The 22,645-nt window shown below is 46.0% G+C and overlaps 1 protein-coding gene across 1 annotated transcript in view; it reads left to right on the top strand.

Annotated features, from left to right (window-relative positions):
- The first annotated feature begins 321 nt into the window (after positions 1-321).
- hectd1 (HECT domain containing 1) overlaps positions 322-22,645 on the top strand; it is a 45,392-nt gene continuing 23,068 nt past the window's right edge. The window contains exons 1-17 of the mRNA XM_080545482.1: positions 322-508; positions 2,289-2,600; positions 3,154-3,388; positions 9,722-9,949; positions 10,249-10,545; positions 10,968-11,238; positions 15,438-15,514; positions 17,368-17,466; positions 17,757-17,871; positions 18,166-18,340; positions 19,207-19,345; positions 19,440-19,610; positions 20,071-20,293; positions 20,469-20,732; positions 21,216-21,292; positions 21,579-21,713; positions 22,470-22,616. Of these exons, the coding sequence (XP_080401608.1) occupies positions 2,461-2,600; positions 3,154-3,388; positions 9,722-9,949; positions 10,249-10,545; positions 10,968-11,238; positions 15,438-15,514; positions 17,368-17,466; positions 17,757-17,871; positions 18,166-18,340; positions 19,207-19,345; positions 19,440-19,610; positions 20,071-20,293; positions 20,469-20,732; positions 21,216-21,292; positions 21,579-21,713; positions 22,470-22,616 (2,793 nt within the window). The 5' untranslated portion in view covers positions 322-508; positions 2,289-2,460. The remainder of the gene's footprint in view (positions 509-2,288; positions 2,601-3,153; positions 3,389-9,721; positions 9,950-10,248; positions 10,546-10,967; positions 11,239-15,437; positions 15,515-17,367; positions 17,467-17,756; positions 17,872-18,165; positions 18,341-19,206; positions 19,346-19,439; positions 19,611-20,070; positions 20,294-20,468; positions 20,733-21,215; positions 21,293-21,578; positions 21,714-22,469; positions 22,617-22,645) is intronic.

Here is a 22,645-nt window from a genome sequence, read left to right as displayed (position 1 = left end):
ACACAGCTGAAATAATTCTGCATGGAGGAGTGGAAAAACGTTCTCCCAGTCGATGTTAGAGACAGTTATAGGAATACATGTTAATGTTGAAGATCAAATATTGATATGTCCATATTTCTTTAAAAAAAAAATGTTTTTAATTATGGGGTGTCCTAATTGTTTTCACATGATTGTATTGTTAGGTGTAGGTAGGCTCCATATTGACCGTACAGTAATTTTATGGATTCTAGCGCCCCCTACCATACAGCCGCAGTGCTGACAGCTCGTGAATAAGGAATCCAGTAGGACGCTGCGTAGCCTCGTGATGCAGACGACGGAGGGCCAACTCAGTCCCCTCAGCTCTCCATTTCGCTTGAATTTGTGTATTGCGTTACCGTCCACTTTGACCTTTACGGCTCGATAAGAAGAAATGGGACTGAAGTAGCTTTCTCCTTCGGTTCGCTTGTTCCTTTAGGCACCGTTTAGTTTGACCGACCGTCGCTTTCTTCTCGTCAGCAGCTGAAAGACGGTGAGTGTGTCTCCGCTGACGGTTGTGTTGTGTGGAGCCCAGGGTGTTTCCTGGCTGCGGTGGCCGGCTGAGGCGCTGCGGCCTCCGGCTCTCATGGAACTGCAGCGCCGCGGTCTGCATTCTGGTTCTCGGGCCATGTAGCTTTAATTGGTAGCTAGCTACTTTGTGATGGACATATTTTAGAAGAACACATAAGTATTTTTCCAACCAAGAATATTTAATGTCGGTAGTCCTCAAAGAGTATGCCAATTGTGTTGTTTTTAGTTCTAATGTTGCCATCTTGTTCCTGCTAGATAGAGAGATATCCAGTTAGCTCACCTGACTATGGAGCTAACGTTTGTTTCTAGATGGCTGTCTTTTTATCCATAGCTAAATATAGACAGGTATACGTGTAAAGCTGTCTAGTCTAGATAATAGTTATTAAACCCACATGAGTTGACCAGCCGTTTGCCGTGGGAGGCACAGAAGGTACCTAGCTAGCTAACTTACTACCTTGTCGAGCTTGGGCCTTATATGCTGCTAGTCAATATAGCTGACTTGTTTTGTAAGACTGTTGTGTCTCCAGTGTGTATGTCACGACAACAGTTTCGACGTTAGTTAGCAAGCTAGCTACCTGGTTCTGTTGTCTGGAAACAAGAAGTTAAACGTGTCAGATTGTCTTGAAACATAGCTGTCTAACAATAGTTGTGGACCTATTCGTCAGTCTTTTATTTGCAAATTAACTGTCAGGCCTATTACATAATTACTCTTAAGATATCTGTCTGTTTGACTTTCTTAGGCCTAGGCTATATGATATGTTTCTTTGCTGTGTGTTGATGGAATATGAACGCTAGGGAAGCTCTCAGACATCCTACACCCAGAGGAGGTGTCATTAAACGGTGTTTACTCTGTAGACATTCAGTCTGTGTTACCTCACAGACACAGCAAAATAAACAAGAAACTTGCTGGCTCAGATCCACAGCCCAGTGACTGCGTTACGAGGGTGGTCTTTTGTATGGTTTGAGAACAATGCCGTTTCCCAGTTGTTCTGAAATTACATATTTGGATACTTTGTTCTGTACCATAACCCCATGGTATAATAGATGTGAAATCCTGTAAAATATCTAAACGTTTGTGTGTCTGTCTGTTGTCAATGCCTATCTTAGGCCAGAGTTGTAGAAACCCTCAATACTACCTGGCAATTTGTGATTAATCTGTTGATAATAGGATGGATCTACCTTACAAAGTCTGTATACAGTATAGCCATCCGGGCTCAAACAAAGGACACAATTCTGTGGATTCACATTAGTCCTAATCAATTTAGACTACAGGGCTTTCCCCTTGAACCCCACCTGAAACCATTTGTTCTGTTGTCTTGTGGAGCTGCTATGTTGATACTTGTGTGTACCTGGAGAACAGGTTTTATCTGCCCCACTTTTGCCCCCGAGACAAGACTCCATTGGTTGTGTGTGGCTTTAACAATTATATTTCTTTCTGCAGTTACATATGAACTAGGCTTTTAAACTATTGTTGCTCTGACTTGCCCAACATAATCCATTTGGGGCTGTTTCCCAGATTCTGAACTGAACATGGTCTAAGTCTTGGACTAGGCTTAATCTGGGTCTCGAAACCGATGAATACTAATCCTTTAATAAAAAGTGGAAATGAATGGAGACTTTCAAATGAAAGTGTGTTTTAATCTAGGACTAGGCTTCACCTGAGTCTGGGAAACCACCCAGAGAAGTTCAGCAGTTACTCATACCTAACCTGTGTCCCCCCCCCCCCCCCCATCTCACCCTAGTTGACTACATGACACAGAAGAGGAGGTCTGAGCAGTGATCTGTCCCCAGCAGTTCCACCTCCCGGCGGATGCGTCCCCAGTTCAGTGGACAGTGATTGGGCGTAGTGCCAGTGGGACCGGGACGGGAGCGGGGCGTTCAGCATAGGGAGTGTATCCCTAGCGGAGGGCGACCATGGCGGACGTGGACCCGGACACCCTGCTAGAATGGCTCCAAATGGGCCAGGGGGACGAGAGGGACATGCAGCTCATCGCTCTGGAGCAGCTCTGCATGCTGCTCCTCATGTCCGACAACGTCGACCGCTGCTTCGAGACGTGAGTCTTGAGTCGCCGCCGGTCAACGTCCAGAAACCGTGTCTAGTCGAGCCCCCCCCCACACCCTTGTAGACACGTGTTGATCTGAAAGGATTGGATAGGTATAAGCAAGACGGTAGACGGCCCTGCCTTGCTCTCTGATAAGGGCAGGTGGAATTTATTTGACATTGCTTATGCTTGTCCAACCCTCTCAGATTAGGTCTAGGTGGGTGGGGGGGTGGGGGGTTGGTCTGAGACTGTGGGAGATTGTCGTAGTGTTTAGAAGAATAAGCAGCTGGTGAATGACGAAGCAGTCTTTATCTGATGAGTCACAGACAACTGCTTGTATTTATCTAAACTCTTCCGCCTGGATCCCGTAGTGGTCTGTTATCTACTGTTGCTGAAATGTTGATTTAACATGATTGAGCATAAATCAGTGTTTGTTACCATTTCCCTCCCCTCTACCGAAGCATACTGTTCATAACCCTGGCAGTCTTTCTGGAATGATTTGAAGCAGGTTGCGACAACTGACCCAACTTCACTGACCCACCCTTGTTCTACGCCCGCTCTCCAGATGTCCCCCTCGCACCTTCCTCCCAGCGTTGTGTAAGATCTTCCTGGACGAGAGCGCCCCAGACAATGTGCTGGAGGTGACGGCCCGGGCCATCACCTACTACCTGGACGTGTCGGCAGAGTGCACCCGCAGGATCGTGGGTGTGGACGGAGCCATCAAGGCCCTCTGCAACAGGCTGGTGGTGGTGGAGCTCAACAACAGGACCAGCAGGGACCTGGCCGAGCAGTGCGTCAAGGTACGCCACCGCTGTTGTGTTTCTAAGTTGATCTGAAGTTCACCTTTTATTAGGGATGTTCCGATATTGATATCGGATATCGCTGCGATATTGGTCCTGAATGCTGGATCGCAGATCGCACCAGAAAAAAAATAGGCTGCGATCCTCGTGCGCGATCTGGCGTGTCACTCACGTGATGACAACAGTAGTACCGTATTTTCCGGACTATAAGTCGCTCCGGAGTATAAGTCGCATCAGTCAAAAAATGCGGCATTAAGAGGAAAAAACATATATAAGTCGCACTGGACTATAAGTCGCATTTATTTAGAAATGTATTTCACAAAACCCAAGACCAAGAACAGACATTTAATCTGGAAAGGCAAGTTTATTCAACTACACAATAGCACACAGAACAACAGGCTGAATAGAAGTCAGGTATGTTAACGTAACACATTAACAGTTATTCAGCAACACAATAGCATAAAGAACATACCTGGGAGGCTGAATAGGCCAAATTAACATAACAAGCCAGCGAGTCCAACAAGCAAGTTACCAGTAAGCAAGTTCACCAAGCTACCGTTTGCTTAGCTTCAACAAGCTAATGTTTTAGATCACTTCTTCAGGGGTATAGGAGCAGCATATAGTTGTCACAAGCCCAGAGCGGCCCAGAGCGCCCTCTGTCGGCTGTAGACGGTAATGTTTACTCCTTGGTTCATGTCAGTCAGCATGAAATTATATATATTGATATATAAGTCGCACCTGACTATAAGTCGCAGGACCAGCCAAACTATGAAAAAAAGCGCGACTTATAGTCCTGAAAATACGGTAGTCAGTGGTCACGGGCATGAGAGTTGACTACCTGTGTGTAATGAGTCTGACAATGTCATGATGCTAGCTGGTGAAATCATAAACCATTTGCTTAAGTAATTTTTCGGTTATTTACATAGTCTGAAACTACAGATGGTAAGCTTTCAAATGATGCGTTAGACATTGAAATCGGAAAGAAATTCAAGACGACACGAGTATTTGAATGTTGGTGCACCGAATGGGAATGCGACAGGAGAAAAGTGACTGACCAAACCATAACAACAAACGCTGCTAGCGGCTAACAGCTAACAGTGGTACATCGCTAGGAACGTCTAACTGCGTTTTTATATCATCACAACATACTGAGAGAACATGGACATGCTAAAAACACATAACTACATTCTGAATGCATCCGTTTGCGCGTCTGTTTTCAGTTTACCGCTGCCTCTCTGGGAGCCCAGCCCCAGTTCATCAGCTCCCTCACCTCCACTCCCATCTTAACTAGATGAACACACAGTCCTTGCTTTTGAACACGTCCTAAAACGAGAGTATGTTTACAAGTCATTATCACTTACTGGTAGCCTCTGACAAACGAGAACAGTTAATCCAATCCACAGATTATAAGTATTTAGTGATGGTTAAACTGTTTTTTATTATATGGACTGGGTACAAAAAACGAAAACCAGATATTGTTGACACTCCTTCGATTCTGCGACTGGTTTCTGGTCTCACCAGCGGGCTACACTTTTAAAAAGGGTCCTATAATTGATTTGCCATTTGTAAGAGAAGATAAATAGAATACAAACCTGAAGGCACTAAAACTAGAAATCAGACAGTAACTCTTTTTTTTTTTCTACAATGCTGAATGCTGCTGTTTAAATTGTTTTAACCAGTTGGTCACTGAGTACTGCAGAGTACTGTTTTTGTTGCTTGAATAAAGGCTGGCAGTCTTTAATAGCCAACTGTTGTTGTGGACTATACTGGGGAAGTATTTGTTATTATTCAGGAGTAAAACAATAAATACTAATATCGGATCGGTATCGGTATCGCAGATACCTGAAGCCCAGGTATCGGTATCGGTAGTGAAAAAATGGGATCGGGACATCCCTACCTTTTATTTAACCAGAGGGTGACCTGTAAAAAGACCCTTCAGAGGGTGACCTGGGAAGAAAGCAACCAGGAGGAAATAGCAGCTTGTGCTTTAGCAGGACCTGGAGCAAGTGGATGAGTTTGCAACATTGTTCAGGGCTCGACATTAAGGCTTGTCCGCTTGTCCGGGACAAGTACATTTTATGTTCGGACAAGTGGACTTCCTCCTGCAGTTGTCCGATGGACAAGTCAAAACAAAAAAAGAAATCAATATGTATTAATATCTGCAAACATGAATTCCTCCTTCCGATCTGAATAGTAAAAAAAAATAGCAAGCAAAGCGATGCCGCGCCTCATTCTCGCTGTTTCAGTCTCTCGTAGTTCGTTATCGTCATAGTTCGTAAATTCGCTCAGAGCGCCAGAGCGCACACTGAGTTCAACGTCATAAAGACGTGATTGGACAAAAGGCATTCCATGAGTGCTGATCAGATTCCAGAGCGAATTTACGAACGCAGCCATAGTGTTGTGGGTCTCCTGTCACTAGTGCCATTCACGTGAACGCGTATTCGCTTCTTCTCAATGCCTATGTCTTATTTTCATGTAGTTCGATGCGATCGTATATTTTAGGTTTGAAGTTTTAAGACCAGCACATCGCAATACGAACTTCAGAATGACACTAATTATAGATTTCTCAATTTGAATATAGGATAGGCTACTATCCAAAAGCTAGCAAATAAGATTGCTTCCATTGGGGAGAGACTATAGTTACAAACATTTTTTGTAAATATTCCTAGATATTCATCCCTTTTGTGGCCAATCTTAATCTAAAAGGGTTAGAGGTTACGTTTTTAAATAATTACAAAATATTTAATACATTTGAAAATTAAGGATACATCATTATCAAATCAATAGTACCGGTAGTCAAATGTGTTATTTGCATACACATACACTCACTGGCCACTTCATTAGGCACACCTTGGGGTTGGACCTTCTCTTTTGCCTTCAGAACTGCCTTAATTCTTCGTGGCATAGATTCAACAAGGTGCTGGAAACATTCCTCAGAGATTTTGGTCCATATTGACACTATAATATCACGCAACAGCCCGTCTGGCACCAACACCTTTATTTCCCATTCTGATGCTGGTTTGAACTTCAGCAGATCGTCTTGACCATGTCTACATGCCTAAATGCATTGAGTTGCTGCCACATGATTGGCTGATTAGATATGTGCGTTAACAAGCAGTTGAAAAGGTGTACCTAATGAAGTGGCCGGTGAGAGTATAATATATTATTATTCATATTATTGCTTTTTCTAAATCTTTGGATTTGGACAAGTAACTTGAGCTCTAGGACAAGTAAAAGATAAGTTCACTTGTCCGAAGGACATGCTATTTGTTTACATCGTAATTTAAAGAGTCATCTTCAGCAAAGAGACAGTTCCGCCTACCAATGGTATCACATTGTTCCAGCCAACCAACGACTTCTAGCCAATCGGAGGCAGAGTAGTGGGGCGGTCCTTAAGAAGTTTGAATGAGTGTAATGTTAGTAGAGACGTTCGCTTTTAGCAGCCCGCTATCTCGCTAACTTTAGTAAGAGTCTATTAAAATGGAAGCCAAGTGTTTTTTTTTTGTTTTGTTTTTTCTTCAGATTTTATCCCCTTTTTTTTCACCCAATTTGGTAGCCAATTGAACCCAACCTAGCATCCAATTATCCCCTGCCTATTGCGAGGGATCCGCCGCACGACCCCGCGGCCGGCAGTCCCAGAGGAGGCCGCCAGGCAGACTAGCTGACTGGCTCCTCGAGCCCAGCACCGTTATTCCAGCACCAGACGGGGGCGCTGTTGCGCGACGGATCCTTGTCCGGAACTACTCCTATACCCCCCTCGGGAGCGGCCGCCCAATATGCCGTTCCCCGTGTGTGCCCTGGCCATATCCGGGTCTGGCGAGCCGGGATACGAACCCCGGCCCCGGTGGGCAGCATGCACCAGTGGCCAGTGCTTAGACCGCTACACCACCGCGGGGCCGAAGCCATGTTTCTTAAACCTGGCGAAGACACAGCTATACTAGAATGAGGAGTAAGGAATAAATGGCGCTGGGCATGGATAGAGGAGAGTAGCAGGGTTTTTCTTGCATAGAGAACTATGAGGCGGCCGCCTCCCTCATATTTCTAGCCGCCTCCAGCTCTCGACAAAACTCTGACGATCGTATTTTCTACAAGCTCTGCACTCTGTGGATTTATGTCATTTCTACCTGCAATTGCGGCACTGCGCCGACGTGGTGGCGGGGGCACTGTTTCACAAATAAGTTAGCTTTCGTGTTTGCTAGCGAAACAGCTGATAGTTGATGTTGACTGCTCAAGGAGAATACATATTTGAAAGTACAGAATGCCTGAGAGCCTTATATTGCATTATATTTTGAATGGTCATCTGGTGCCTGAATATTGTTTTTTCCTTTACATGTATATATTTTATTCTGTATTGTTATAGTGATAGTGGCTTAATAAGTGATGCAATCAGTTTGGCCTTTTAAAGACATCTAAATATATTATTTTATAATATATAAAACAGTATAAAACAGTATTAATGCATTTTAACATTGAGACATATATTTTGTATTGAGTATAAAACAGTATTAATGCATTTTAACATTGAGACATGTATTTTGTATTGACTATAAAATAGTATTAATGCATTTAAACATTGAAACAAGAAGCTGTCTTCTGTACCTGCTCTCCCAATATCTCAAACTGTGACCCCCCTCCCCAAGAAAAAGTTTCAGGCACAGGATTTTTTCCCACTTTAAGCCCTGTTAATGTCAAGCCCTGTTGTTGCATAAATGATTTCTCTGATTTGCGTTCTCACAGCCCTTCATGTAAACAAAGTAACATACGCAATCGAAGCAACAGACGTGGTAGTTGACACGCATGCGCTGTTGTTTTCCTATGGACAGCCTCGATGCGTTGTTTCTAATCGGAGCGAAACCACCCTTTTCAAGCGGAGCATCCGTCGGCTGTTTGCTCCGGGAGTGACTTCGAATGCGCGTTCTCACAGCTCCAAACGACGCAGAGCAAAGCAAATTTTATCCTAAACTCCGATTCCAAGTGAAGCAAATGTTCTAGTGAGAACACACCCGTAGTCTCATTGAGATCTGTTTTTAGAAGAGAAAGATGCCTGCATTTATTCAAATTTGCTACCTTGATATGCAAGTTACAAGCCAAGCTTTTAGGCAAATTAGCTTTGTGCTGTTGTAACATTGTCATTACAAGTATAGGCACAGACACAGCAAAGACAAGACAGGAAACCCAAAACAGAAGTGCATGATTGAACAGTTTAATTAATAAACACTTGTTATTTGTGCACAGAATTGTGTTGAACTTAGGGCTGTCCCAAACAACTATTTTTCTAACGATTAATCTAGCGATTATTTTTTCGATTACTCTAACGACTAATTTAACGATTAGTCTATCGATAATTTTTTCCCTGTTTGATTCGCTAGTAATGTATCACTTAATTTCCCCCAAAATAATGGCTGTATTGTCTCTCTGTTTAACAGTGTCTTTATAAAGCACTCTGGGTAATAGCTGCTGCTCTTCTAAAACAAAGCAGCGTGTGACATGCACATTACTCAGACGGCCGCCCCTTTAAATGATCAGCTGATGTATGGGGGCTGTCTGTGGGCCCGCAATTAAACACAGACCACCTTTAATTCGGCGACCTGCTACTACTACTACTACTACTACTACTACTACTACTACTACTACTACTACTACTACTACTACTACTACTACTACTACTGTAACTGCCTCTGTCAAACAGCCCCAGACACAGGGCAGACTCACTGCTATGTTTAGCCAACTTGAATGCCAACATGGCCATCAAGGTTTTTCCTGGCTCAAAATGAGGCGGAGGTGGTACCAGTGGTGTTTGAAATCGGGGGGGACCCATGAAGCAGGGCTGTCTGGGGGTCCTTAAACATCAAACACTTAATTTCTTGCATTCTGGTGAATTGATATGCACCAATTTGTGCCCTTTCTGCATCAATTTATGGTGGAAATGTCATTATTTATGGAATAAGGAAAACACAAAGGAAAACACAATATTCAGGCACCAGATGACCATTCAAAATATAATGTAATATAATGCAATATAAGGCTCTCAGGCATTCTGTACTTGTATTCTCCTTGAGCAGTCAACATACTATCAGCTATTTCGCTAGCAAACACGAAAGCTAACTTATTTGCGAAACAGCGCCCCCGCCACCACGTCGGCGCAGTGCCGCAATTGCAGTTAGAAAGAAAAAAAAATGCAACACACCGACGCACATTACGCAAGTCGACGTATTGACGTAGTCGATTATGTCGACTACGTCGACGCGTCGTCCCAGCCCTAGTTGAACTGCTGTAACAGATGGACTATTACAGTTTTATGGCATGGCTAACGTTGGTTTGTCTTGTGACCAGGTGCTGGAGCTCATCTGTACCAGGGAGTCCGGGGCGGTGTTTGAGGCTGGAGGTCTGAACTGTGTCCTGAGCTTCATCAGAGACAGCGGCCATCTTGTTCACAAGGACACGCTCCACTCGGCCATGTCGGTGGTGTCTCGCCTCTGCAGCAAGATGGAGCCCCAGGATTCCTCCCTAGAGACCTGCGTAGAGTCCCTCTCCAGCCTGCTCAAACACGAAGACCACCAGGTAAGACCACCGACAGTCTGCGTCAATAGACCTGGATGGACCGACAATTATTTTCAGAGTGTTTGAGGTGCACTTGATCTGGTTGCCTTGGCACATCTGATGGGTGGGGTTTATTCTCTGTTTGTGTGTGACCATTCCATTGGTACTGTTGTGCCAGACAAGTTACATCAAGCTCAACTCAAAACAATCCAGTACTATTCGGACCTAGGTCTGGTAGTCAATAAATGTAAATAGATGGTAGCTTGGTTGTATGATCGTTGATCTAAACCCAGCTGACCCGTTGACCCCCCCTCCCCCAGGTGTCTGACGGGGCCCTGCGCTGCTTCGCCTCCCTGGCGGACCGCTTCACCCGCCGTGGGGTGGACCCGGCGCCCCTGGCCAAGCACGGCCTCACGGAGGAGCTGCTGTCCCGCATGGCGGCGGCGGGCGGCACGGTCTCCTCCTCCACCTGCAAGCCCGGACGCACCTCCACGGGCGCCGGACGCACCTCCACGGGCGCCGGCCCCACCGCCGCAGACTCCAAACTTAGCAACCAGGTGTCCACCATCGTCAGCCTGCTGTCCACGCTCTGCAGGGGCTCGCCTCTCGTCACACACGTAAGGACGATACCTTTATTGTTTTTAGGAAGCCTTGATTTTGGTCCTCCACTTTCTTCAGGAATCGGCGATGAGTGAATCCATGGTCACATTAAAGGGCGATGTCCTGGGGTCTTGAGCTTTGTCATTGATTCAGTAGATCCATTTTTGGCTCGTTTGGGTCTTCAGCTTCATTCAGAAATGAATGCAGCTTGATTTGACTACAATACAGCAGCACATCAAGCTGCATCCATTCCCGGGGGAAAACCAGTGACGACCAAGAATATAATGATGGTTTCACCAGCGTGAACAATGGAGATCGTTTCTCACACTCTTCAAGTGAAGAGACCAAGTGTTTGAACAAGCAGCATGATAGAGGTAATAGAGACACAGACACAATAATCCACCTGTACTAACAGCAGCCCCCCCTCCTCCTCCTCCAGGACCTCCTGCGCTCGGCGCTGCCTGACTCCATGGAGAGCGCCCTGCAGGGGGACGAGCGCTGCGTCCTGGACACCATGCGCCTGGTGGACCTGCTCCTGGTGCTCCTGTTCGAGGGCCGCAAGGCGCTGCCCAAGTCCACCGCCGGCTCCACGGGACGCATCCCGGGCCTGCGGCGCCTGGACAGCTCCGGGGAGCGGTCCCACAGGCAGCTCATCGACTGCATCCGCAGCAAAGACACGGACGCGCTCATCGACGCTATCGACACCGGAGGTGAGGGACGAGGACGACGCACGCACGCTCTGAATGCATGAAAGAGAAGGACGCAGGAGAGAGGGATGTGTTGGTTTTGGACAACTGACTCATCGCAGCAGCCGTGTTTATTGCCTGAGGCTGCCTCCCCTGTCTGATGCTCTATAGATGCCTTGTCATGTCTGTCTGCTAGGCAGCCTGTCTGATGCTCTATAGATGCCTTGTCACGTCTGTCTGCTAGGCAGCCTGATGCCTTGTCATGTCTGTCTGCTAGGCACAGGGCTTGACATTAAGCTTTTTCAGGTACTTGTCCTTCGGACAAGTGAACTTATCTTTTACTTGTCCGAGAGCTCAAGTTACTTGTCCAAATCCAAAGATTTTGAAAAAGCAATAATATGAATAATAATATTATACTCTCACCGGCCACTTCATTAGGTACACCTTTTCAACTGCTTGTTAACGCAAATATCTAATCAGCCAATCATGTGGCAGCAACTCAATGCATTTAGGCATGTAGACATGGTCAAGATGATCTGCTGAAGTTTAAACCAGCATCAGAATGGGAAATAAAGGTGATTTAAGTGACTTTGAACCTGGCATGGTTGTTGGTGCCAGACGGGCTGTTGCGTGATATTATAGTGTCAATATGGACCAAAATCTCTGAGGAATGTTTCCAGCACCTTGTTGAATCTATGCCACAAAGAATTAAGGCAGTTCTGAAGGCAAAAGAGGGGGTCCAACCCCAAGGTGTGCCTAATGAAGTGGCCAGTGAGTGTATGTGTATGCAAATAACACATTTGACTACTATTGATTTGATAATGATGTATCCTTAATTTCCAAATGTATTCAATATTTTGTAATTATTTAAAAACGTAACCTCTAACCCTTTTAGATTAAGATTGGCCACAAAAGGGATGAATATCTAGGAATATTTACAAAAAATGTTTGTAACTATAGTCTCTCCCCAATGGAAGCAATCTTATTTGCTAGCTTTTGGATAGTAGCCTATCCTATATTCAAATTGAGAAATCTATAATTAGTGTCATTCTGAAGTTCGTATTGCGATGTGCTGGTCTTAAAACTTAAAACCTAAAATATACGATCGTATCGAACTACATGAAAATAAGCGGCATTGAGAAGAAGCGAATACGCGGTCACGTGAATGGCACTAGTGACAGGAGACCCACAACACTATGGCTGCGTTCGTAAACTCGCTCTGGAATCTGATCAGCACTCATGGAATGCCTTTTGTCCAATCACGTCTTTATGACGTTGAACGCAGTGTGCGCTCTGGCGCTCTGAGCGAATTTACGAACTATGACGATAACGAACTACGAGAGACTGAAATAGCGAGAATGAGGCGCGGCATCGCTTTGCTTGCTATTTTTTTTTACTATTCAGATCGGAAGGAGGAATTCATGTTTGCAGATATTAATACATATTGATTTCTTTTTTTGTTTTGACTTGTCCATCGGACAACTGCAGGAGGAAGTCCACTTGTCCGAACATAAAATGTACTTGTCCCGGACAAGCGGACAAGACTTAATGTCGAGCCCTGTAGGCAGCCTGTCTGACTCTATAGATGCCTGGTCATGTCTGTCTGCTAGGCAGCCTGTCTGACTCTATAGATGCCTTGTCATGTCTGTCTGCTAGGCAGCCTATCTGATGCTCTATAGATGCCTTGTCATGTCTGTCTGCCTCCCAGGCAGCCTGTCTGATGCTCTATAGATGCCTCGTCATGTCTGCCTCCTAGGCAGCCTGTCTGCAGGCTTCCCACGCTGGTCTTAAAAAGCCGTTAAGTCTGAATTCCAGCAACCCGGCCCAAACGGTCCTAAATTCCAGTTATTCGGTCGGAAAAATGAGGTGCTAGGTCTTAAAAATTAGATTAGCTTGTCCTGCAAGGAGATCAGTCCGACCACCATCTATTTACGTGGAAATGAATCAAGCTGGAACCAAAAAAATGCCAATTCGCTGCCCCTCTGAGAAATGATTGGTGAACGAAGCTACGGCAGGATGACAAAAAGCTATCATATGGTGTCGCGAATAGGTCTCAAATTCTATTCAAAGAGGTCTAAAAAAGGTCTTAAATGTGACTTGTTGAAACTTGTAGGAACCCTGTGTCTGATGCTCTATAGATGCCTTGTCATGTCTGTCTGCTAGGCAGCCTGTCTGATACTCTTTAGATGCCTTGTCATGTCTGTCTGCTACGTAGCCTGTCTGATACTCTATAGATGCCTGGTCATGTCTGTCTGCCTCCTAGGCAGCCTGTCACATGCTCTATAGATGCCTTGTCATGTCTGTGCTAGGGCTGCACGATTAATCGATTTTAAATCGAAATCGCGATTTGAAATGATGCGATTAGCTAATCGCAAAGCCTGCGATTTGCCTGCGTTTTTTTTTTTTTTTTTTTTTAAACCTTTATTTTACCAGGAAGTCACATTGAGATTAAAACCTCTTTTGGAAATTTGATCAGCGCTCATGGAATGCCTCTTGTCCAATCAAATTACTTGGTCTCTTTATGACTTTGAACCCGGCGCTCTCAGAGCGAATTTACTAACGCAGGCATAGGTTGTGTCACGACAGTCAGTCCAATTATTATGAGACTTTGGGCTAACGTAACGGAGACAATTAGACACCACTTGGCTTACTGGACGTATGATAAACGTTAGTATGTTATAATTGCGACAGGTAAGTGTACAATTTCACTATACTAACTGTACCAGCCAAGTGCATGTCAGTGCTGTTAGTCCAGCCTTAAACTTAGCTTAGCTAACTTGTAGTCTTCGAGACGGTAGCTTAGCTTAGCTACTCATGCTAACCCGGCGTTAAAGTACAGACACAGAGTTGACAGTCTCAGCAACCTGCGGGTTGGTGTTTATATAGTATAGCAGGCTTATGGATACATGGAAGTTAACTGTTCTGTTGTCAAACATGAATGTGTCCTGTATGCATAACCTCATACCATTCGTTCATACCAGCCGGCTTTAAAGACGCAGAGGTTAGCCTAGCCTAGCCTTGGGCTGAAGTATGTCACAGATTCCTAAGTCAAGGTGACGTGTGTCTGTGCTCCATAGTCAGAGACCACCATTCTATCATTCATCAGTTCGACTGTTGACCGAGTCATCTAGATGTGGTCCTTTCAGTTATAGTCACAGTGTATCCCCAAATGATCATTTTAATAGCTGGATCATCTTAGAAAGTAGCCACCTGTCTAGATGAGATGAGGTTATCATATATACAATTCATATCTTTTAAGTTCTCATCCTTGCATTAGAATTAGAGCAGTTAATAGTTTGATGGTATCATGTGGTAATGCTCTCTGAAAATAGGTGATAGACAGATTCATCCAATCACCTGCCAAGTATTTTTTGAAAGTACCTGCCCTTTTCCAAACAGCTTCCAATTAAGCTTTCCTAGATGGTTGTGTGAAACAAACCACCTGAGTCAGGTTAGTAATGCTCCATCACATGTTTTAATCTGAAGCTTGATTTTAAAGCAACCCAACTTTAAAGCAACCCAATGTAAGTTTAGTTCTTTCACTCGTAGCTCGGGCTGTGGGGGTGCTAGAGGAGGGAGCCTCTAAGTCCCCTGAAGACGTACAAACAAACTGCACGTTGATACGACCTTCCTAGCCGGAGATATGGCCACACTTTACAAAAACTCCCTTTTTTTTTTTTTTTTTTTTGCTATTTAAAAAATAAATAATCGCAAATTAATCGCAATCGAGATATCTGTCCAAATAATCGCAATTCGATTTTTTCCCCAAATCGTGCAGCCCTAGTCTGTGCTAGGCAGCCTGTCTGATGCTCTATAGATGCCTTGTCATGTCTGTCTGCCTCCTAGGCAGCCTGTCTGACTCTATAGATGCCTTGTCATGTCTGCCTCATAGGCAGCCTGTCTGATGCTCTATAGATGCCATGTCATGTCTGCCTCCTAGGCAGCCTGTCTGATGCTCTTTTGATGCCTGGTCATGTCTGTCTGCTAGGCAGCCTGTCTGACTCTATAGATGTCTTGTCATGTCTGCCTCATAGGCAGCCTGTCTGACTCTATAGATGTCTTGTCATGTCTGCCTCATAGGCAGCCTGTCCGATCTTGGTACCCTGGTGTGTTTTCTTTTCTGTTTAGTCTTTTAGTTCCTCTCTATAGTCTCCGTATGTCGTGGCCAATCAGCCGGTGGTCCGTGCCGTCTTAACGGGTCAAACGCCTGCTTTGTCTTGCAGCTTTCGAAGTGAATTTCATGGATGACGTAGGACAGACTCTTCTCAACTGGGCCTCAGCATTTGGAACACAGGAAATGGTAAGATGTGATTTTGTATTTTTTGCTTTCAATACTCAATCTCCCTCCCGAGTGATTGTGTTCAGCCTTGCAGCGATGTGATTAGCCAGTACATCATGTGGTGATTATACACAGGGGAATAATGGGTCATCAGTGTTTCCCCTACCATTGCCTTGGGGGGGCGGGCCGCCCTCCCAACGGAACCCCCCGCCCCCCCAAGAAAGAGGAATTATTATCTAGTAGCACTACTCAGGGTTTCCGTTAACCGGTAATTACCGGTCTTTGTCCGGTAAAATGTGTTGAAGTCCGACAAATTGAAATCTCTTCGGTCATAATGTCCGGTGAAAATAATTCCCTCTAAGCACAATTTGAATACAATTCGCTAAAGTTCACATTCTGATTCCTTCTATATTTAAAAAAGACGAATTTATAGGGTATATATTTCTTTTATTATGATATGATTTGACGCCGGCATGATGATGAGCAGGCTAATGAAACGGCTAACAATAAGCTGCACTCTCAGCTACAAGTTGCATTTCACATGGCAAAAAATGGCATCGCATGTCATCAGTATGTGGGACTGACTGAGCTACTGAAAGCAGTTAAGGCTCCAGATTGTGTCTTGAGTGAGGGCACCGCCACAGCGACTCCGTTGACATTGTGGCGCGCGTTCAGCGCTGGACATGGCATAGCGCGCATGCGAATCATGAAAGCCTATATTATATTTATTATATAGCTCGCATCTAATCGTATCGGATGAGAAATAGACATTAAACGGCATATATAGGCTACACAACATCTAATCACCGCGACAAACAGCGATATTATATTTGAATATGATGACCGGAAATCTTCCCGGACACGTTGACCGGCACAAATTTTTTCTAACGGAAACCCTGGCACTACTACTAGACCACCACTACCCCCTTATCTGACTGGATTGCCCACAGCAGATTATAAATACTCTGGCTGTTTTGTTTACCTTTTGGTTGACAGCAAAAGGGAGAGAGGAGGATAGGGAGGGAGAGAAAGGGAGCGATAAGACGGCACACCAGAGAGAGAGAGAGCAAGAACCAGGTGAGAAAGTGGACAGGTAGTCAAGACCACATAAGTAAGTAGCCTTGAGAACCGATGGTTCTGGAGCCTAATGGCCCATAGGGCAAGAGCCTATCTCCTGTTTCCGTAGCGTGAGGCGGCTTAATGTACAAGTACACCCCTGGACATGACGCTGGTATGAGGTAGGGTCTTACCCCCTGGGGGGGGGGGGTCCATGCCACGTTCCATGCCACCCCCCCAAGGCAGCAAACCTAGGGGAAACACTGCACAAGATGGCCTCGCTGTTCAGGGTTATGCCAATAGGTGTCCATAGCAGCAAGCCACAGACAGACACACACACATACACACAAACATGGGTATCATCTGCTCTAATGCAAAGTGACTACAGAGGTGTAGGAGAGAGCAGAAGTTAGCCAGCTCCATTTTTATAAACATTCAGTTATAGCTAATGATTTTCTGATTCCTAAAGAAGACTCAATATGAATGAGTAGCAGGGAGGATCGAGTCAAGCCTGTCTTTCTTCATTAAAACCAGAATATGAAAGCATTTCAGACTAGTTCTGGAAGTTAGCTGGTGAACTCGTTGCCGTTTGTGTCACCCCATGTCAAGGCTGTTCTGTCACCTCAGGCTTGAGCAGAGGTATGTCAGGTTTACATTTAGACACACCTGTTTTGACTCTCTCCCTCTGTCTGTCTCTCTCTCTCTCTCTCTGTCTCACTCCCTCTGTCTGTCTCTCTCTCTCTCTCTCTCTCTCTCTCTCTCTCTCTCTCTCTCTGTCTCTGTCTGTCTCTCTCTCTCTCTCGTGATGGCTGTTCCAGGTGGAGTTCCTGTGTGAAAGAGGTGCTGATGTCAATAGAGGCCAGAGGTCCTCCTCCCTCCACTACGCTGCCTGCTTCGGCCGACCTCAAGTAGCAAAGGTACCTCTCTCTCTCTCCCTCTCTCTCTCTCTCTCTCTCTCTCTTTCTCTTTCTCTTTTCTCACTCTCTTTCTCTTCTCTCTCTTTCCTCTCTTTCAAATACACTTTAAGCCCTAGGTCCAGTATTTCCAAACATTCTAGATCCGAATGATCCTTTTTTTTACTAAGTTTTGAAATACCGAGCCTTGATGGTGATTGAAGTGCTGGCACTGTTTTCAGAAGATCTTAAGACAACATGGCTTTTGTTAACAGGGACTTTCACCTATAAAACCTTTGTGTGTGCGTCCGTAGACCCTGCTCCGCCACGGAGCGAACCCTGACCTCAGAGACGAAGACGGGAAGACTCCTCTGGACAAGGCCAGGGAGCGGGGGCACAGCGAGGTGGTCGCCATCCTGCAGTCTCCTGGTGAGTGTCAGGTGGTCTGTTCAGCTCTGAACAGTGTGATCATGATGGTGTATTTTAGCCCACTCTGATGGTGGTATTAAAGTGCAGTGAATCAGCTTTCACCCTGTCAAGTCAGCAGAATAGTCTGTGAAAGACCTTGATTATTCTAACACGGTTCCCACGGGTCTTTAAAAGTCATTGGAAGTTCTTGAGTTTGAGGTTTGAGGAAGTGTGGGAACCTTGTTTCTGTGACGTGGATGCTATGTACCAGAGAAGGAACCCCCCCAGGTTGTGAGTGTTGACTGTGTCCCTCAGGAGACTGGATGTGCCCCGTGAACAAGGGCGACGACAAGAAGAAGAAGGACGTGAACAAGGAGGAGGAGGAGGGCAGCGAACCCAAGGGAGACCCGGAGATGGCCCCCATCTACCTGAAGAGGCTGCTGCCTGTATTTGCACAAACCTTTCAGCAAACCATGCTGCCTTCTATTCGGTAAACACAACACTGCAAACCACAGCTTCTCCCCCGTAAAAATGCAACCGTTTTGGGCGTCTAGAAAGGCACTATATAAATGCAATCAGCTGTTGTAATTATTATTATTATTATTATTATTATTGAAACAATTCTGCATTCCAATTAGGCAAGCACAAATAACAGAGCAATCAAAACATTCTCCCCCTGACAATGACAATGTAAGTGATTGATGCAATCAATTATAGTTATTATTATTAAAACAATGCTGCTTTCTGTATGTCAAAACCCATACTGTCAGTCAATCTTCTCTGAGCTTCAGTTGACCCCAGTGCATAGTATGCGGTTTCCAAAATGTTACTGAATTAGTATTCATCAGAAGACCAAGAGGAAGTTGCAGGACATGCTCTTGTTTTGTGTCGTACGAAATGACACACAGCTCCCATTGCAGAACGGGCAATGTGCTCTCTCTCATTGAACTTTCCCAGTTCATTTCCTGGTTTCACTGTGAGGTAGACCGAATGACTCCTCCTCCTCTGCCCCTCCCTCCTACACAGAAACAACATTGTCATAGTTCAGGGCCCAGTATTCAAGAACTTAAATCTAGATCAGAATGTTCCGGATTCTTTCTTTTTTCCTATCCAGGGTCAAGTCTCTGTGGCAGATTTGAAGTAGTATAGTAGTATCAGTAGTAGTAGTAGTAGTAGTAGTAGTAGTAGTAGTAGTAGTAGTAGTAGTAGTATAGGGGAAATCAGCCAGCTTCATCTGGTCCTTGTAGCAATTTAAAAAATAATTCAGGATCATTCTGATCTAGATCCAATGTTTTGAAATCGTGGGCCCTGGTGACTCACCTCCCATCTATGTGTCTGCCCCCCCCCCCCTCCCAGGAAAGCCAGCCTGGCTCTGATCAGGAAGATGGTCCACTACAGTGGGGAGGTGCTGCTGAAGGAGGTGTGTGACTCTGACGCTGGTCACAACCTGCCTACCGTGCTGGTGGAGATCACTGCTACAGTCCTGGACCAGGAGGTCAGTACAGTCTCACACACACACACACTCACACACACACCATCGTAGACAATAGCTTATTGTGTGTGTGTGTGTGTGTGTGTGGCCCTCCCAGGATGATGACGACGGCCACCTGCTAGCGCTGCAGATCATCAGAGACCTGGTGGACCAGGGCGGGGACGTGTTCCTGGACCAGCTGGCCCGGCTGGGCGTCATCAACAAGGTGTCCACGCTGGCTGGACCCGCCTCGGACGACGAGAACGAAGAGGAGTCCAAACCCGAGAAGGTCAATAACCGTCCGCGTGTTGCCGGGGGTGGTCCAGTGGTCTAGCACTGCGGTCTACAGTACACACATGTGCCCATGTCGGCATGGGTTCTAATCCGGCCCATGCCCTGCTGACATGACCTCTCTCTCTCCCTTCTCCTCCTTACTGTCCTGTCTGTCTTCACTGTATCTGTCCAATAAGATGACAAATATGAGTGAGACTGCCCCACTCAGAAAAAATAAAATAATAACCATCCGGGAAACGACGATGCTAGGAAAAAGCAGTTGCTCCATTCTTTGCACAAGTTTTTTTAAACACCAAATTCAAGTTTTTTTTTTAACACCAAATTCTTCAGTTTTCAGGGCAGCAAAGTCAGGAAATCTAAATACAAGTTCAGAACTACGCTAGAGGAGCGGAACGTTCCAGACTAGAGACTCATCTCTGTCTCCACCCTCCCCCTCCACCCTCCCCCCACAGCAGGAGGACGAGCCTCAGGAGGACGCCAAAGAGGTGCAGCAGGGCAAGCCGTACCACTGGAGGGACTGGTCCATCATCCGGGGCCGGGACTGCCTGTACATCTGGAGCGACGCGGCCGCCCTGGAGCTGTCCAACGGCTCCAACGGCTGGTTCAGGTTCATCCTGGACGGCAAGCTGGCCACCATGTACTCCAGCGGCAGCCCTGAGGGGGGCTCCGATAGCTCAGGTAGGACCGCGCACACACACACACACACACACACACACACACACTGAATGTGCCACTCCGGTGGTAGGGTCGGAAAAGCTCAGGTAGGACGACTCGATAAACACAGGTACACACACACACAGACATTTCAGGCATTGTCATTGTAACGTGTGTGTGTGTGTGTGTGTGTGTGTAGAGAGCCGTAGTGAGTTCCTGGAGAAGCTCCAGCGCGCCCGTAGCCAGGTGAAGCCGGTGACGTCCAGCCAGCCCATCCTGTCGTCCCTGGGCCCCACCAAGCTAACGGTGGGGAACTGGTCCCTGACCTGCCTGAAGGAGGGGGAGATCGCCATCCACAACTCTGACGGCCAGCAGGCCACCATCCTGAAGGAGGACCTGCCGGGCTTCGTGTTCGAGTCCAACAGAGGCACCAAGCACTCCTTCACCGCTGAGACGTCCCTGGGTGAGTCGGTCCGTCTTCACTCCTCCATGTGGTTCAGAGCAGATTACGCTTCTGCTCACACTGATATAGCTTTTGCCTCACACGCTCCAGATAAGATAAGATAAAAGGTTCATACAAACACACTGACACATTAACACCCTCAGCATATTAAAAACACACTGACACATTAACACCCTCAGCATATTAAAAACACACTGACACATTAACACCCTCAGCATATTAAAAACACAAGGCTCTTGTTTCTGCTGTTGTTTTGTCTGTGTGCTTATGTCTGTTACGTACTGTAATGTCTCTGAAAACTAAATAAAAACACATTGATTAAAAACACAAGGCACGCAAAACACGCAGGCACCAAATGCGTTCACGTTACGTCCGTATGCAGCCACGTCATTGAGCAAGTGTTGTTTTACAGTACCACGCTAGTTTTTAATGTTGTTGCCGTGTCGTCCTTCTCATGGTCTCCCCCTCCCTCCCGTGGTCTAGGCTCTGAGTTTGTGACTGGCTGGACTGGAAAGAGAGGAAGGAAGCTGAAGTCCAAATTGGAGAAAACTAAACAAAAGGTGGATGTTTTGTTTTTGTTCTCTGACAACCTCTTGAGTTTCACTTCTCGTATTACGTATCCAAGTTTTACTGTAAAGAGAGAGAGAGAGAGAGAGAGAATATTACACATTTCCCAAGTAGCCGTCTCTCTTTTATGACTTTCACAACAACCACAAGTTTCAACCACAACCACATGTATTTCTAATACGCAGCCATTTATTTTGTCCCCTTCACACAACCAAAGTACTTAACCACTGCTCAGTATAGAGCGGTCCCAGTAACCCTAGAGTGTTTCTCCCCTCCCAGGTGAAGACCATGGCCAGGGACCTGTATGACGACCACTTCAAGGCGGTGGAGAGCATGCCCAGAGGAGTGGTGGTGACCCTGAGGAACATAGCCACACAGCTGGAGTCTGCCTGGGAGCTGCACACCAACAGACAGGTACCAGACTACTACTGTACTACTACCACTACTCCCACTATTATTATTACTACTACTGCCCACCGACAGACAGTATGGTGGAGGGACCCCTATGGAAGCATTTACACTGACCGGGGAGGCTGGTGGAGGTAGAAATCAGAGGACAGGCACATTGGACCATTCCAACCCCTAGTCACTCCCTTCTGGCTCCTCCTGTCCATCTGAGAGGATCAGATAGCTCTCATTAAGATGGAGAATATTCTGTCTGGACTGTCAGAAGTTAAGGCTGACCTACTGGCATCTGGTTTATACCTCTCAAATCCCTTCAGATCCTAGTTTCACAAGATTATTACTCACACAGATTCCTAGTCCCCTGGTCCCAGACACTTTAGGAAGATCTGAGAGGAATGTTCTAAATCAAATCAAATCAAATCAAATTTTATTTGCATAGCGCATTTCTTACAAGATGCAACTCAATGCGCTTCACACAATGAAAATGTTCAGTCAATCAGTCAATCAATCAATCAATACTGACAGAGCCGCGAGCAGGCAAAAGTAAAATCCTGTACACTATGTAGCCAGGAAAAATTCCCTTGCAGCCCTCTACACACAGAGCGACTACTAGCCAGTTTGCCTACCAGTACCCAGCGGTGGCCCCCCCCCCCAGGGAGCCCCCGCCGCCTCACGCACCCAGCCCGCCCCACCACCAGCACACCCGGCCCAGCCAAGCAAGCAGTTCTAGGTGTTGATCTCACGGTTCTGTCCGGTGTGTCCCAGTGTATCGAAGGAGAGAACACGTGGAGAGACCTGATGAAGACGGCTCTGGAAAACCTGATTGTGGTTCTCAAGGATGAGAACACCATCTCCCCCTACGAGATGTGCAGCAGTGGGCTCGTCCAAGCACTTTTTACTGTCCTTAATAGTGTAAGTCATCATCCCATTGTCCTTTTACA

The sequence above is a fragment of the Nansenia antarctica genome (genome assembly GCF_963989245.1).
Source record: "Nansenia antarctica genome assembly, chromosome: 1".
NCBI classification, from domain to species: domain Eukaryota; kingdom Metazoa; phylum Chordata; class Actinopteri; order Argentiniformes; family Microstomatidae; genus Nansenia; species Nansenia antarctica.
This window is presented reverse-complemented; position numbering and strand designations above follow the sequence as displayed.